Source organism: Talpa europaea (assembly GCF_964194135.1).
Source record: "Talpa europaea genome assembly, chromosome: 6".
Lineage (NCBI taxonomy): Eukaryota > Metazoa > Chordata > Mammalia > Eulipotyphla > Talpidae > Talpa > Talpa europaea.
Window position 1 is genome coordinate 73,771,403 of NC_140072.1, and position 18,028 is coordinate 73,789,430.

The following is an 18,028-nucleotide window of genomic DNA, read 5'->3' on the forward strand; positions in this document are numbered from 1 at the left end:
TTGGCCAAATAGAGCTTGATATTAACATCAAAAGAGCACATTTCTCCCAATCTTAATTCAGCTTTGAAGCAAAATACAAAGCTAAAAACCACCTAAGGATTATGTGAATAAAATAAAGATGATGGGAAAGGTATGTAAGTGCAATCACTTGAAAACTACAGTTCATGTTCAAACTCCCCACACTGCAATGAATGCCACAAACTGAAATAAATTCCATTATCAGTCATACTCATGGAAAGTGATGAAACTATTATTTTACAATCCCCAACTCAAGATTTAAAAAATTTGTAAAAACAAAACTGTAAGAATAGTGCAAATTTTAGAAGATACTTTCACCCATTGTTGTTAAAAGAACATGAAATAGTACATAAGAAAAATTTAATTGATACAAAAGAATGCATCTCAATTGTGCTTTACACCAAGCTGTTTTTATGCAAGATTTGCAAATAACCAGTTATTTCTTTCCAAAGTATACTGTCCAGCAGAAACCATGCAAAGTTAATGGGTAATATTTAAATACTATTTAAAGTAGCACAGGAAAATGCTGAAAGCATGATATAGTAAAACACTGAAATGTTACTTATACGAAAAACTATGATCCGTGACTGATAAACTATATTTATGGTTTAAGTTAAATTATATATGGGTAGCTAAAATTATAAATACAGCGATTACTTTGTTTTTGGAAACAACAACATATATATCATGTCATATATATCATAATGTGACAAAATCAGTTCCTCCTCATAGTGAAAATCAAAATATGTATTTAGGAGTACAGGTATATAATCTGATTCCAATGATCCTATTTTTGAAAAATCACCGCTTGAATTATATTTCTTAAAAACAAAAACACAAAGCCAATCAAATTTTACTGAAGACATATCTAAACTAGAAAAACACAATTATAATGCTGAAGAGTCAAGTCATCTTTAATACTTCTAGAAATCAACATTCTCAAGAATTGCTTAAATTTTTCTAAATCAAAGAGCGGATCCTCACTAAATATCCAATCTAAGAGTATTGTTTGGTATAAAGAATTTTTAAAGGGGAAGATCTAGATATTGAAACCAAATAAATAATGGCAAATAAGATTAAAAAATAGACTTTTTATGAGCAAAAGAGATTTGCCTTCAAACAGTTTGTTTTTTCAAGATTCAAAAGATTTATTTGGAAAAAATCAGAACAGGACAAAGATATCCTTAATATTCCTTCTCAGAATATTCAGAATCTATATGAAGACAACAACTCTGATTTCACAGAACATCGATGGTTTTACAAATGTGAACACCCATAACCCACCCCTCCCCAATGTACTACTCTATCTACCCCTTATTGACATTGCTTTCAGTGAGCTGCTATCTTAAGTGCTACTTGCACAAACTAAAAAGCAGAAAATTTCCTTTTTAAATGGACTGGATCAAAGCAACCAAAGTACTACTGTAACAGCAAAGTTAAGTAAAATTATAGAATACCACTAGTAACATTTTTAAATTATCCAAAATGATTTCTTTATTGAAATTGACTACACAGATTTCACAGTACTATGGCATACTTATATTAAAAGCTAAAGTCACAAACATTTTAACATTCACAATGATGAGCATCATCATTATCATTCTAATCTACAAAGCTTATGAATAAAGAAAAAATACAAAAACCTAAAATTTTACAAAAGAAAAACTTTAAAGTCTACATACATCAACAATAAAACCATTACTTCCAGGTAACAGGTTAAAGTGTAAAGGCATTACCACTGAATTTTTTTCCCCTCTAAATAAGTGAGAAATGAAAGAATGTTTAATATCTACGACGCTTATTAGGGCCTTCAAAGTTGCCCCCTTGGCTTCCTCTACCAAAACCACCAGGACCACCACTAACAGGACCTACACCACTCATTGGTGCTTGAGGGGTTTCAGAACCTGTTCTACTCCCCATAGGTGAGCCCATCTGAGATGGTGGTCCTTGTGGAAATCTATCATTGTGCTATAATACACATAATATGAAGTCCATTTGGAACACGCCAAATATAAGTGACAAGAAAAATTGGCAAAATCCCAAGTGGTGGTGTCATGAAGTTCAGCAGAAAGTCCAGCAGAATCAGGATCATACATAGAAGGAAGAAAGGAGCAATTTAATTAGTTACTATGTTCAAAAAAAAAAAAAAAAAGCATCTGAAGAACTACATATTTCTAATGCTAAGCCGCAATTTCATGGAAAAAGAACTAATTTTATGAAGTGAAAGCCTTCTTAAACCTAATCAGTATTATGATACTATTCCAATCTCTTTTTTTGGTTTATACTACATATAACTGCTATATATAAAAAATGCTTTTTGAAAAAAATCAGATAAAACTGGAGAACAGTATCACATTCACTGTTTTACATTCCTAAATTTCAACAGCAATGCTTTTAACATAGAAAGTACTAGTACACACACAATTATAATTTCAACGTGCAAACTTCGAGGTTTTTATCTGGAATGACTTATTGGGAAAATAGATTCAGTTTTTAAAAATTGATAACTTACTAACATATACTAATAGCACAATTAAACATCTGAAAAAAATGCATTTGGAAAACATCAAAATAACTATATGCTAATCTTAAAAATTGAATAGAACCACCTAAGTAAATTTTCAGAGCTAAGCAAACGAAAAATAATGTTTAAATAGTTTACAATTTCAAAGGAGAAGTAGAAAAAGTCTGTTAATTTTACTGAATTATTTTTCATTATATGCTAAACAAAAACTTACAACAGTGTAAGTTTTTACTAGATTTTAGCCATCTAACTATAAAATAAAGCGTATACTGAATAAAATACTATACTATGCACTACCCAATTACAGTAGCTATTATGACACTGCCTCTTTATCTCACTGTACACATTCATTTAAAAAAATAAATTGCTGGCATATCCAAATTTTCCAAATTCTTAAAATACTGCATTTAAAGTAAATAAATCTTAACATAATAAAGCATTGCATTCATCAAGTTTGAGATGCACATTCACTTTTAACATTTCTGTAATCAGGATTGACTCATAACTGATGATATGTATGAGTTTAATTGGCAGTGCTTTTTCTTTCTTAGCAGCAATGGCACCTTAAGATTTAATGTAGTTGTTTTAAAACTAAACTGCCTTTTCTAAAAATATAATCAATCATCTTTTTCTAAATGTTACCACCTAGAACAACTATTAACAAAAACCAAATAATAAAATGTTCTACCATTTAAATAGTAATAAACTTTAAGGGAAATGATATAGACACCAATCTTGCCACTGATACTCCAATATAAAGAAAATTGTAACTGCAACTTTTTATAGTATTTAAACCACACAAAGATATCTTCACACTCTCAAACCAGTAAAATTGCCTACATTAAATTTAGTAACAAATGTAATTAGTAATTAATTCTGTAATGTGAATGCAGCAATGTAAGTTTAAAACATTTCATATTTTAAATAATTTTACTATTAAAACAATTCCCTGAAATTAATCATAACTACTCTTTTTATTAAAATGTTTACCAAAAACTCTGCTTTCACACATATGGAAGTTTTATTTCCCACAAAAGATAAGGAGTACGCACAGGGTAAGAACGTAATTGTAAAATACTTGACCACTGAAACAGATAAGCACTGAAACATGAAATTAACATATTTGCTATATATTTTAATCCAAAAGCATGCCATGGATGGTAGATATTACAGTCTCTTAACTCTTGGGATACTTAAAACCTGCCTTTCATAAATCAACATATAACTTTACAAAATTACTATTTCTTTAATGGACATTAATCTTTACTGACAACACAAATGATACCAAATTATAAGTGTGAAGTTATCTTTGGGGCAGAAGGATGTATTATATGTAATCAAAATAATGTTTATGATACATTACCACTGCTCCATTATCTGGTATCATTGGAGTTCCCATATTTGCAGCTCCTTCTGGTCCCATGGCAGGACCAGGACCCATTGGTGGGCCAGGTATAGTTCCTCTGTTGTTCATATTCATACCCATCATTGGAGGAGGACCTTGGTTACCAGCAGGTGCTGGGCTAAACGCATCTATGCAAAACAATCTATACTTAGAGCTGTCCTATCTTAGTTGAGTACATATTAAAAATTTAACAATACTTATGCAATCTATATAGCAAAATTATTATCAAGTCATTTTTCCTTTCTTGAGAATGGGACACCCAAATTATCTGTGCTGTAACAGAGCATTACCAACCCTATAGACTTTTCATCCTCAAAACAAACATAAAATAAATGAGACAACTATCAATTATTGATATTTAAGGATCTTAGACTTTAATAAAAGTTTGAGAGCGTCCTGAAAAATCACTATTATTTGTGAGTGTGATTTTAAACCAAATAGTTCCTAACAAGGGTGACATTACTTAATTCAACAGCAAAAATTAGCACTTGTTTCTTAAAGTTATGACTAAAAATAGCAGCATATAAATTGCACTAAGCTGTGAGTGGGGAAGCATCTCACATATATATAGTTAAAAAATATATATATATATAAAATTCACTGTAACTAAACTTTCAGCTTTCATAGTTACTGAATACCTCACAAAATTATAGGAGGTAAACATTTTAAAACTTTATATAGAAAAAAGCAAACCAAACAAAAACTAAAATGACTCATGAAACTTTTAAAAGCAACTACAACCAAATACATAAAATATTAATATAGCTATCTGAATTTCTGACATGCTGAAATTACGGAAATTGTAACAATCAGTTTTATTGGTCAAATTTTTTCATCAAAAAAATTTTTTTTCATGAAAAGGACATCTACCTGCCTAAAACTAATTGCAATAGTGTTTGAGCTGTAACACTACAATTACAAATGGCCTCAAGTACATTTTTCAGATCTCTTCATTGAATTTTTTTCACTTCTAAGTACTTGTACTTGTTTTTCATTAATAATTCTTATCAAAAACTGATTCCAGTTTAATTTTTTATAGTATTTCATTGTGTAGGTTAATTTTATTATAGTCTTGAAATATATTTCTCAAAAAACACATTACATCAGGAGCTGAAGATTCATCCAAACCCATAACTCATACAGGATCTAATTCAGATGAACTCCATACATGTCTCAGTCCAGGGAGATGTAGAGAAGGAGAAGTCTCCCTTCCTAAGCCACATACTACTTACTACTGGTCTTTCTGAACCCACTCCCCTATAACTCAGCAACTTCATAGGGAAAGAATTATTTCCTTAATACCAAAATGTTCCTGCTGATAGACCCACTCTTTAATTATCCAAGAATATTTCAATTTCCCTTAGCATAGTTATAAATAACATTTTTTTACTAGATTCAACATCTTCCACAATGGAAATTAAGCCAAGGTGGAAACAGTATTTAGGAGATAATCCCTAGGAATATAACTATGGATATATTAAGAATATTAAATTAAAAAATACATTTCCAACTGTCAGTAGTTGAAGAATCCTATTTTTAGTAATTATAACTTCTACCAAACAGCTGCAATTAAACTAAATTTAAATCTAAGAAATGTAAGCATTCTCTAGTTCCCTGAATGGCAGTCTTATAACCTATGTTTCACGTGTATATACAATGATAATATACCAGAAAATCTGTCACATTTCATCACTGTTAACTTGGTAAGATATGCCAGTTTACCAACTGAACAGACATTCAACTGTATGGTAATGCTTCATAAATCCAGCTAGCCATTAAAATGAAGTCTCACATTGAATAAATTGTAAACAGATAAAAAAGCTTGGATTTTGGGGGAATTAAGTGCTAAATGTAAGTGCTAAATTAAGTGCTAAATTTTGGGGGAATTAAGTGCTCTCTGGTGAATAAGATGTCATAAAATATTTTTAATTCTCTTAAATTCCTAACTAAATAAGGAATCTAAAGGCATATTCTTAATTTTTCTTCTGATAAAACTGCTAATCAAGCAATTAGACGATTTTTTGAGGTTATGCAACATTAAAAACATTTCAAGTTTGGTTCTAACATTAATGACAACCTAATAATTATAACTGGCATTTCAAACTACCTATAATCCATCACCTAACACTTAGTCTTTAAAACCACTTCAATTATATTATACACCACCCCACAATTTTCTCTGAAAAAGACAAATACTGACCTACTTCACAATATTATACTCAACTATGCTTCACCAATAGAAGACTCTAGATTATCTGATTGGCAGTAACAAGGAAACTTGTTGGCAGTAACTGTCATGGGGCACACAGAGAGTCTGATTGTGGAAAATGTTCTACATTTTAGATTCTTTTAGTCCATACACTGAATATTCTAAGTACGATCTGGGTTTTCTTGGTGAATGTACAAGTTACACATATCAAAATATCAAGATAATGCAATCTTTACAACAATACACACACAAGTCATGTAAAGATTTCAACTTCATAATTTTTGTGGGAAATGTAAAATATATAAAATTTAAATGCTTGATTTTTAAATGCATAATATTTTAAAAAGACCTATGTTAATACCCCACACTTATTTTTCCCTGTTTATTGACTAATCTACTATATATCCCTGACAATCTGGTTGTGCAGTCAGTCAATACTGAAGTACTAATATTGGGCACTTTCTTAAAAACTTTGTATCAATCTTAAAGATACGCATTAGCCTAAATGTGCAAGGCTCATATCATTTCCTTGATAGTTAACACATGTTCCAAAACATTGCATTTCTCTGTACAACACTGTAGGTTAAAGAAAAATACGTTAAATATTCAGTGAGAATTAATTAAAAAAATAGCTTCAAAGTTACGTAACAGGTTACCTTAAAATAGAAATTTATGAAATACTCTTAAAAAGTTTTAAAACACTACAGCTCAGAAACTATAACAATTCCCAGGTAAAAAAGCCAGTATGAAGGCATGAGATTTGATTTTCTTTTAATATGACAACATAACTATGCAATCACTGAACAGATTTCAGGTTGTATCAAAACCTGGTTACAGGTTTAATTCATTAAGACCATTAACACATAATACATCTTAGCCTTTAAATAAACAAAATGAAAATGTTCTTCATAGGCATGTTTTAATAAACCACATATTTTTTCAACTTAATAAATGTACGAGATTTCACTATTACAAATGTTGGTTCTATTTTAGTTACTGAAACGTAGATACCACAAATAGCATGTACAATTTCCCAAGAATTACAAGTAAGTTACAGAAGCCTTTTGCTTCAAAAATCCCTACCTCCCATGTTTATTGCTCCACGGGGACCCATATCACCCATTCTCATTTCCTGTTCTCTCTGTAAGTAAACATAGTTGTCACAGTCAACCTATCGATCTTATGACTTTAACAATTCCCATCTAAAATCAAAAAGAAAAGAATAAATTGGGACATCACTTTCCATTAAAGAAATTTTAAATTTCCAATGTCATTTACTTACTAAGAACACTGAAAAGAAATGTCATTTTCCTAGTTTAAACACAAGTGTTTAAGAACACCCAGTTTATATGCTAAATGACCAATGAGCCAGATTTTATTCCAATAGATCAAAAAGAAATATACTTAGATTCCAAACAAGGAAAATTCTAGTAATAGTAACCACCATGAGTAACTGTATTTTTCCTCTAAGGTCACTAAAATCTTCAAACAGAAATGACTATTATCTCTTATATATTCAAATACACTACACAAACAGTGGTGGGACACTAATCTAAAAATAAAGTCATAACATATTTTCATTTTTGAAATACTATATTTCATCCAGGACCTATTACCATAAACATACAAGCAATTATTGAAAGTTTAACATTAACACTCCCTTCCTCTATTTGAATGAGGATTTTACTTAGAAATCTAAATAAAAATATTATTGCAAGGATAACAGCTTCTGAAACAAAATGCTCTTGAGGTTAACTGATAGAAAAGGCAACACAAATGTTCAAAATGTTTTAAATTTCCACACAGAAGCTGCTTTCTGAAAACTCATTTACTAACAATAGTTACACAGAAATAGCCTCAATGAAATCTCAAGTGAAAATATTCAACATTATAATAGAAATTTCCACTGTTCTTGGATCTTTTCCAGTCTTACATGTATTCTGAGGAAAAAATGTTTAAATTTAAAGAAAGCATAATTACTTTTAAAAACAATTAATAAAAATGCTTAAATTTCCATTTAACAACAAAATTACCGGTGAAAGGCCCTTATAAAGTTAGAAAGGAATTAGAAACCGATGGTAGAGACAGTAAGTCAAATGCCCACCTAACCTAATGGCAATTCCTAAAAAGGTAACATTTAGTGAAGCTATGATACAAGAAAAACTGTTTGCAAAGCTTCATAAAGAAATATTTTGTCCTATTACTTAGAAAACATAAATGCCAAATCATTCTCACAGTTATGTCTAATGAAAAATGTCTCTTCTTTTGATTGATACCAACAAAAAACTCACTTTTATAAAATTGGCTCAAGCCATAATTTTCCACTTATATAGAAAATACTATTTTGTGAACACATCTAGCACTACCGTAAAAAATCCAAACCAAGTTGTCATTTCCTTATCACCAGAACTTTTATTATAGTATATAGTACTTCCGTATATGCAAATCTTCCAGGTGTTATTTACAGCAGGTATTTGTGAAAAGATGACTGTATTCCAGTACTATAGAACAAAACACATGAGTTTTATGATCATGACATTTTGGAGGGGTTGAAAGTTTAATTTATAATTATTTTTACTTTTGGATTTCCCTTCACTAAAATTAGTACTGTGACATCTAACTACTAAATGAGTAACTGTGACAGTCTTACTGTTCAAGTCTTCAATTTTCATATACCCAAAGAGGATGCCTATGATCGATCCATTCATTTGGGAGGAGCAACAGGAGAAACAATCAATTATTGTCGCTTATAATTTCAGTTTACTTATCACTTTCTGGAGTAATATTTAGTACTTTTTTGAACTTAAGTACTTCTAAAAATTATTCTTAAATCTACATTCCTCAGCAACGGAATTTTATGGAAAAGTGTACTAAAGAGATCTAAAACTTCATCAAAATTCTTTCTGATGCTGTATAAATTGGTTTCAATTCTAAAATTTCTCTTTTAAATGAGATGTCTTACGATAATTAATGCAGCATTATCACTATGCTAAATCACAAATTCATGCTATATGTTACAACATTTTTCACTGAATATACATGTACTCTACTAATACCTCCTTAAAGGAAATTACTCAGTACAATTTTATATAGTTTCATTCGTAAGATTAAGAAAAAGGGATAACATAATTAAGACTGACACATCATTTTCTAACTATTTTAAGAGCAAAAGGAGTTTTAGCTTTGTAGTCATGTCTTGAGGCTGTTATTTGCTATAAGAATGTTTCATACTTTCAGAGAAGATTATATCTGAGGAACAATACCTCGTTACATCTTGACCAACTATCAAAAAGGAGAATTACTTGAAGTTCATTATAACTTTGTCCCCATTCAAAAAGAAAGCACAAGGCCCTTGCTATGAATTACCTCTAATATATTTTCAATTAAAACTGGTACCTAATGTGATACTTCTATCATACAAAATTTAATGTTGTTTTATACTTTATCAAAATTAAGAGCTGTGGTTTAAAAGGAAGTAACAGTGAACAATATCTCAAAACACTGCAGTCTAATGAGTTGTGATGAAAACTTAATTTAATTCAATTAATCTCCATACCTGTCTTATGGAGTGTGTTATTCTATTTTAGAGATCATAAAATTGAGGCATAAAGCTATTAAGTAAACATACAGGCTGAACTGATCCATAGAATTCTGACAACAGAGTTCATATAAAATTTTCATCTTCACAAAGCACTTTCATTTTTCAAGAATTCCAACAAACTAAAAAAAGGACAAGATTTTTTATTTATTGTTACAATGATTTAAGGTGTGCCTTTCCATTAGAGCAATTATGCATGTGTGTTACTGAAAGCTTGTCACTGAAATATGCTTAAATTCAGATAACCAAAAGGTAAGCAAATTATAGAACCACATTGCGGTTCAAATCAGCATTGCATTGAAACAGTAGTACTCAAATGTGGTTCATAAAACCACATTTGGGGAGTCCCCAAAACCTGTTCAGGAAGTACACAAAATCAAAACTGTTATTACTATTAACACTAAAGTATAGTTATTTATAATATGAACTAATTAGGGTTTTCACTCTATCAACATTTCTATGAATGGTGCAAAAGCAATGGAGGGCAAAACACCTGGTGTTTATTAGCACATTATCAAGGCATTTGCATCAAATTTTTGCTATTAGCATGATATTTTTCTCATGCATACAACTGCAGTTTAAAATTTAATTATGAATATCCACATGGAATAAAAATAATTTTGAAAACTGCTAACCTTGGATACATCTTTTCTAATATTTTATGCACAAAACAGAATGAATACATAAAGTGCTACTACTGCATTCTAAAGTACGATTGTTATTTCCAGGAAAAAACACTGCTATAAGTTGCAAAGTGAATGATTTTTTTTCTTAGAAGATAATCTTTATTTAAAACATCATTTGACAAACTGTGATTACTTACGTGTGATTTGGAAGATATTTCTGATGAGATTAGTGACTGATACTATTGATACCTGTTTTTAATTTTGTATAACACATTAAAATTTGGAATACATTTATAACTATATGGACCAAGCTATTCTAAAGATGGATGCTATGACATTATAAAATCACGTTTCAAGATTCAAGAAAGACTAAAGGATTTTAAGGGCTAAAGTACTTTCAAAAAATCTACAGTTTCTCAAGTTTTACTACAGTATCAAAGAATATCCACAATTATCTGAAAAGGTTAAAACATATTTGTATTCATTTACTCATTACTTATCTGAGTAAAGCCAGGTTTTCTTCTTGCACATTAACCAAAAGAGCATTTTGCAACAGTTGGAATGCAAACAAGTATGGGAAGATAGTCACTTTCGAAGAAGTCAAATATTAAAACTAATTTACCAAACAGCAAAGGAATAACCTCTGATTCAACCACTAAAATTAAAAACTAAGGAGATAGGCAAAAATGTAAAAGTCAGCCATTCTTTCCACACATTATCTTACAGACTTTTCAATTTCTAATATGGTAAACACAAAAATAAACTAAAGATCATGATCTTTTCTTTAATTTTTAATAATGTAAGGGATTTTGAAACTAAAGCATCAATTGAAACCACTGTTAAGTCACTATTCTTTCATGAAAACGTAGAGAAAAAGAAAATTCACACTAATGTAAATTAATTACACCATTATTTCCCAAAGTGTAGAACTTGACATTACATAGAATATGAATTTCCCCCCCTCCAATATTTCTACTTCAGTATCAAACTATGATTTTAAAAATATTTCATTATGGGGCCTCCCTGGTGGCGCAAGGGGTTAAGCACCGCGCTGTGAAGCAATCCGCAGCCACTGCCCGGCCAGGGAGAAAACCCACATGGCGAGGCAGACCTCTCCTGTCTCGCCCGCTGCTCCCCTCAGCAGTGTATTTCAGTCAATCTGCCTGTTCTGTTCCCTGCTCTGTCTCTGGTGGATCCTCTCACCCCCTACATCTCTGACCTGTTCCCCAGCTCTTGTATGCATAAATAAATCTTAAAAAAAATTTTTTTTCATGTCACCTAATTTAAAGGGAAGTACTTCATACAAATATAAGGTAAAAATTAAGGATAATTTGAATGCTTAAGGTTTAGGAAACTGAATAAATACTGACTTAACACATATCATTTTTCAAGAACATTTTCAACCAATGACAAGATGGGTTCAGCCAACACTTGATCAATCTAAATTCTTGTTTGAGTGAACACAATCTTAAATGGCCATAATCATAATTCTTTTTTTGGAAAGACTCCTGTCTCTAAAGAAAACCTGAAGTTTGTCTACAAGTCACCATGTACCATTTAAATTTCCTAACTTAATAAAGAAAATGCTAAGTCTTCATATAATACGGACATAAAACATCTAAATCCACTAAAGAAAATACAAATCTAGAGAAGTAATATACAAGTTCTGAAAAGTAACAAGACTCACTCTTTTTATTATTAAATATACCGAAAATACTTCCTAAGAATAAATTATATTTAATACCTGGAAATACATCTTTTATGTCACTAGAAAAGTTTCCATAAAAGAATGAGTATTTGTAGTCAAAAGAATGAGTATTTGTAGTCAGTTAAACTTTCATGGGAAAAATTAAACAGAAGCTGTTAGTATGCAAAAATACAAAGTAACATTGCAACATATTTAGATTGGAACAAAAATCAATTATATGAAAAAGTAAGTTATAAAATTAAAAAGAAAAAACATCATTGTCAATAAAGCATTCAGTTGCTTAAATACTAAGATATTGAAGTGTACATCATCCATCTTTTCCTAATAGATATAAATAATTTTAAACTAAAAAGGAAAATAAGACATGTTCCCATTGATAAAACAATAGCATGCAAACTTTTCAACATAACAGAACGTCCATAAGACTTAATATTTTTAATTCAGGCAATTAAAAACAGCAATTTCCAAAACATTGTCACTCACTGCTAGAGATGGGGGAGGGAAAATATTCTTAGTAACAAAAGATAATCATACAATTTATGGTGACTCCCTCCCTCCTCCCCCAATTTGAACAGATGCAGCCCAAAATATCTATACCCATGAATATTGGAGAAATGTTCCTCACTTTTATGATTGCTAAAACGAACTTTACAGTATATATCAATAGGGAATAGCAAATAAAGATGAGAAACAACACACCTATTAAAATGGTCAAAATTCTAAATATGAATAAGAAACAAAATACTATCAAGGATGTAAAAGAAACAGGAATTCTCATTCATTGCTAGTAGGAATGCAAAAGGTATATGTTCTTTAGAAGACAGTGCAATAATTTCTTACAAAATTAAACATGTTCTTACCATGAGATCCAGCTATCTTGCTCCTTGGTATTTACCCAAAGGAGTTGAGAACTTATGTCCACACAAAAACCCGTACACATCGATGTTTACAGCACCTTTATTAATTGCCAAAACTTGGAAGCAACCAAGATGTCCTTCCGTAAGTGAATGGATAAACAAACTGCAGATGTCCAAACAATGGAACATTGCTCAGCACTAAAAAGAAATGAACTATCACATGAAAAGATATACAGGAAACAAATATGTATTACTAAGAAGCCAATATGAAAAGGCTACATAATATGAGACTCCAGCTATAAGACATTCTGGAAAAGGAAAAACAAAAGGAGACAGTTAATCAGTGATTGCCAGGTAGGATAGGAAGGTGGGAGGGGTGAAGAGGCAGAACACAGGATTTTTAGGGCAGTGAAACTATTCTGTACACTGTAATGGTAAGTACATCAAAAACATTTGTCAAAACCACATAATGTGCAACACCAAGAGTGAATCCTAATGTAAACTGTAGAAACCTAATGGTGATAAGAATATATGAATGCAGGTTCATCAATTTGAACAAACCTGCTACTACTCTGTGGTACGGAATTTTGATAGTGGGGAAGTCTGCAATGTAAGTGGTAGAAAAAAGTATATGGGTTATCTCTGTCCCCTTTCTAAATTTGCTGTGAATCTAAAACTAAATTTAGTCTTAAAAGAATCTTTTAAAATGTTGCTTTATGAATAATGAATTGTTTTTGTCACTGATTTAAGTCATGAAATTATAAATATGTTACTTGTTAAATTCTGAAATCAAAAATAGAGGGACAAATAGAAGTAGGCCGACTCATTCTTAGCTCACTATTCATTAACCTAGACAAGTACCTAGTAAACTATCAATACACTGACTCATAATTATATTTTCAAGGTCTATTTCCAGTAACTTAGTAAACAGAATGTTCTGATGCCACTATTAAATTCTACTGACAATGCAGCAAAATTAACTTGTTTTTTAATCATAGGGTGGCTTTATAAGTGAAGGTAAATGCCATTACACATAATTCACAATGCATCAAGAGACAGAAGAAAATGAGTATTTTAAACATTAATTTTTGAAAGTAATTTCTTTTCAGCTAAGAGTATTTCTTTTAATCTATATACCTGAGGGAAAATTTCAAGATCATCATTTTCAATTGCCATGGCAAATTTTCTGTGAAGTGGTGCTTTTAAAAACTGAAAGTGATTAAGAATATTTATTCCTCAAATTGAGCTGTTTTATCCCAAACTTAAGGGAAAACAGCAATGTTATCAGCTACAACACACAGTATTTTTAATAGTATTTTACCAAAGTTGATATAATTCTGGTGACTGGTTTGTTTTCTTTATATGTAATCTCTTATTCAGTATATTTCCTTAACAAAGTCAAAATAACTATCATAAACTGTTCAGATGAATGTTTAAAAGATAAAACAAAAAAAAATAAATAAACTGCACGAGTAATTCCATGAACATAAGAAAGCAGTGAAAGAAACAAAGTATATGTGGTCCAAAATACAAGGAATTAAATATATATACAATAAGGCATATATTTATGTTTGAGATACGAACCTTTAAAAAAAAAAGTATTTTAACGATCTACCAAAGGCTTTGAAATTTTGACAAATTACATATTTTTCCTAAATTGCTAACTCAAAAGAAAAATTCAGTATATAATAGTGTTTTAAAACATTTAAGTGGTAACTACATACAATTTAAGTAATTATTTAAAATTTACAATTTTAAGAGAAACTACTACAATGATGTCAATTATTTAAAAATAAGGGTTTAGAAAAACCAGTAATGTGCCAAATGAAGACATTATCTTGTGAAAAATATGGCAGACTTATGACCCAAAGAGCCAGGGGTTTGAACGTGGTGTACAATATAGTGGAAGATGTGGTAAGACAAAGAAGCAATCTTACCCTTACACGTTCAATTATTTGAAGTTGTAAAAAGTCTTTGAAAATTTGTGACTTATTAACAGTTTAAGTTTAAAAAAATACATGTTACCAGCAGAGCATGATTACAACCCAAATTCCTACTCCTTACCATTTAATAGGTAGCTAATAGTTACATATGGACATTGACAGTAACATTTATCTAGTTTGATTTGGTATAAAATTCTAACATCAAGTGATACTAAAAACCTTCATGCCCTTTATATGAAGTTACAGAAGTTATAAATACAAATTGGGCTAATGAAAATTTTTAAAAATATAATCACCTTATAAGAGGACTCTAAATTTACAATAAGAAGTAATGTGTCCTGACAGAATCTGTTATTAATTGCAACAATTTTTTAATTAAATAGAATTCTTTTTTTGATAAATTACATCAGACATTTCAAAAAAAGATACTATTTGTCAATATGATTCTCTTGTTCTCTAACCATTCAAAATAAGCAGTAAATGTTACCTAAAACTAAGATATTATGCATTCTGAACCAAGTAAGATTAGATAAACTTACCATTTCAAATGAAAAGAAATGAGGAATACCTATATCCATGGAATAACAAGCCAAACATCAATTTAAAAAGTTCTACAACAGTGCTAAGACTACTCAATGATAAGTATTCCTGGCATTCCGTAACAGAGGATCTTTCTGGCAACACAGAACTTATTAACCGTTTCTTCATAGATACTCTGTATCTAAAACATTCAAAAATCCTCAAAGACAAGACCCTGGCTCTGATCCACCTCTTTCCTCTATGTACTAAGCACTGTTTTGAACATAGGCAAAAGTGAACAAATTTTTCTTATTAACTAGAAAACCAGGAGCCTTCCTGTGAGTCGAATATTCAAGGAATATTCAAGTGGGAATTGCATATTGAAAAGTTAGATGGACTAAAAACAAACCACAAAGAATTGTTATTCATTAACCTTAAATTCATTATGTTACTTCATTTGAAGTCTACAAAAATGCATCAGTGTAGTACTACTTCAAAAACTGATGTTTAACTCCTGAGACATTAGTATTAGATAAACACTAAGATAAATCAGATAAATACAACAGACAGTAGATCAAAAGAACACTGAAAACCATGCGACTGAGCTGCATTAATATTTGGGGTGAAAAAAACAAGATCTCAAATAACCAGTTAAATCTCTCAGCTTACATCTAAGTACTTACATGTCAAATGTTAGATTACTGACCTCAGTAGTGGACAACAAAGTCAGAAAATAAACAAAGTTACGTGATAAGAATTTAAAAATAATTACATTAACAATGAAACAGGATCATCAAAAAAAAAAACAAAAAACAATGATACAGGATCATAGCTGGAGTGAATAGTCAAGAAGGAATAAATTTTTTCAGGATTACGAGCCTCTCTCTGAAACTCTAATGGAAGGTAAAAGACACTAGAGTCATCTCACATGACATAAGTATAACACAGTGTCCTCTGATGAAATATGCAAAATAATTTAGTTAATTATGTCCATCTAGATTAATTCAGAAGAGAGTAAAATAGAAATCATAAAACAAAAAGAAAAACACTACTTATATGACATGGGTAGGTCACTTGGTTTACTTGACAGAGTTCACTTTATGTCTGCTGTATAAAAAGTAAATTTAAATAGTACTCATATTCACCTATCCCAGTTTAAATGAAACATTTTAAATCTTCCCTCAATATTATTAGATATTAGAACTATTAGTGAGATGTGATGAAAACTTTCCATAGCTAATTAAATTTGACACATTATCTTCAACTCAAGAACTCCATCCTCAATATCCTAGTGTCATTTCCAAAAGTAAAAGTAAACATTTATCTGTCAACTTCCAATTATATGCCATCCCAAATATTCAATGAAGTTCTTGGTTCATTAGAAATTATTTTAGTGAATTAATAAAGGAAATCCAGGAATAACTAGTCACAGTACCATGTAACTGCTATTTTCCATTCGTATTTTGACCATCATGTACAAAGTGTTGGGCCTAGAATGCCATTACACAAGCAACATGTAATAACCAGCAGATCACACCTAAACTGACACAACATCATACTATAAACTAATCTCTAGTTATTTACATAGGATAATGAAAAAGCCATAAGAATCCCTTGTGAAATACATTCTGTCTGAATGCTTCAAGTATTGAACTTTACAAAAAAAAATCTGTATCAACATAATCAAATCACTTGTTAAGAGCTTAATAATGTGTAGAAAGAGAGATTGTGGCAGTTATGTGGAGACCACAAAATGGAAACTTCCCTCAAAAAAAAAAATCACAAGCTATTTTAGAAAACATACTTGTACCTAACTAATTGGTAAGTAACAGTAAGCAGCATTTTTATCTGCAGCACCTATTAATGAAATTTTATTACTGACAAGAGTTTCTATTTTGAGTTTTATACAAGGCACTTCAATTTATATAAGTAAATCGATGGGGTATATAGGAGAAATAATGCCCATTCAAGTAGCTGGAAAACAGATGTCAGTGGCTGATAAATAAATAAAAGGTCAAATTTGGCAAATAGATCAAGAGTAGGTAACATCTGAAAGAATGTTTTGTCTCTACTGACTAAAACAAAAAAAGAATTGAAAATCCAAGATAATTAGCTGTGGGGCAGTAATGCTGTATCACTTCTTCCCATAACTTATTTTTTATTTAAAACTATGACTACAAATGAACCTTCTGGATACTAATTTGGATTCTTCAGGAACCTTGATTCTACTGTATGAGGAGCTCTGTTCAGTGAGCCTGCTAAAAACACTGTAAAAGAACATATAAATTAATAAACTTGCATTTTATTTCAAAAACTCTTTTTGACTTTGATTAACAGTCACTTTTTATAGATCCCCCCCCTCAGATTAGCCCAGTTGGCAAATTTTTTTGGTTAAAGGGCTAGACAGTAAATATCTCAGGCTTTCCAGGCCATATAATATGGAAGTAGTCTCATGGGATTATTTTGCAACTCATCAACTCTGCCACTTTTTGGCAAAGAAATCATAAACAAGATACAAATGTGTTTATGTTCTAATGAAACTATTGCAAAACATTCAAATGTGGTCTGTGTCTGGCCTACCTAGTTTGTCGACCCAGCCCAGACCAAGTATTTTTTTTATA

At 30.5% G+C, this 18,028-nt stretch overlaps 1 protein-coding gene across 2 annotated transcripts in view; it reads right to left on the bottom strand.

Moving 5' to 3' along the window:
* Positions 1-1,800: 1,800 nt before the first annotated feature.
* The window catches only part of PSPC1 (paraspeckle component 1), a gene marked incomplete at both ends in the record, with an annotated part of 63,059 nt that continues 46,831 nt past the window's right edge, over positions 1,801-18,028 (bottom strand). Inside the window, 3 exons of one of the 2 annotated variants that reach the window (XM_084235420.1) lie at positions 1,801-1,986; positions 3,906-4,075; positions 7,240-7,297. In XM_084235420.1, the coding sequence (XP_084091546.1) occupies positions 1,801-1,986; positions 3,906-4,075; positions 7,240-7,297 (414 nt within the window). Of the gene's footprint in view, positions 1,987-3,905; positions 4,076-7,239; positions 7,298-15,423; positions 15,457-18,028 lie in introns of those variants that run through there. The other variant, XM_084235421.1, reaches the window with a different exon arrangement.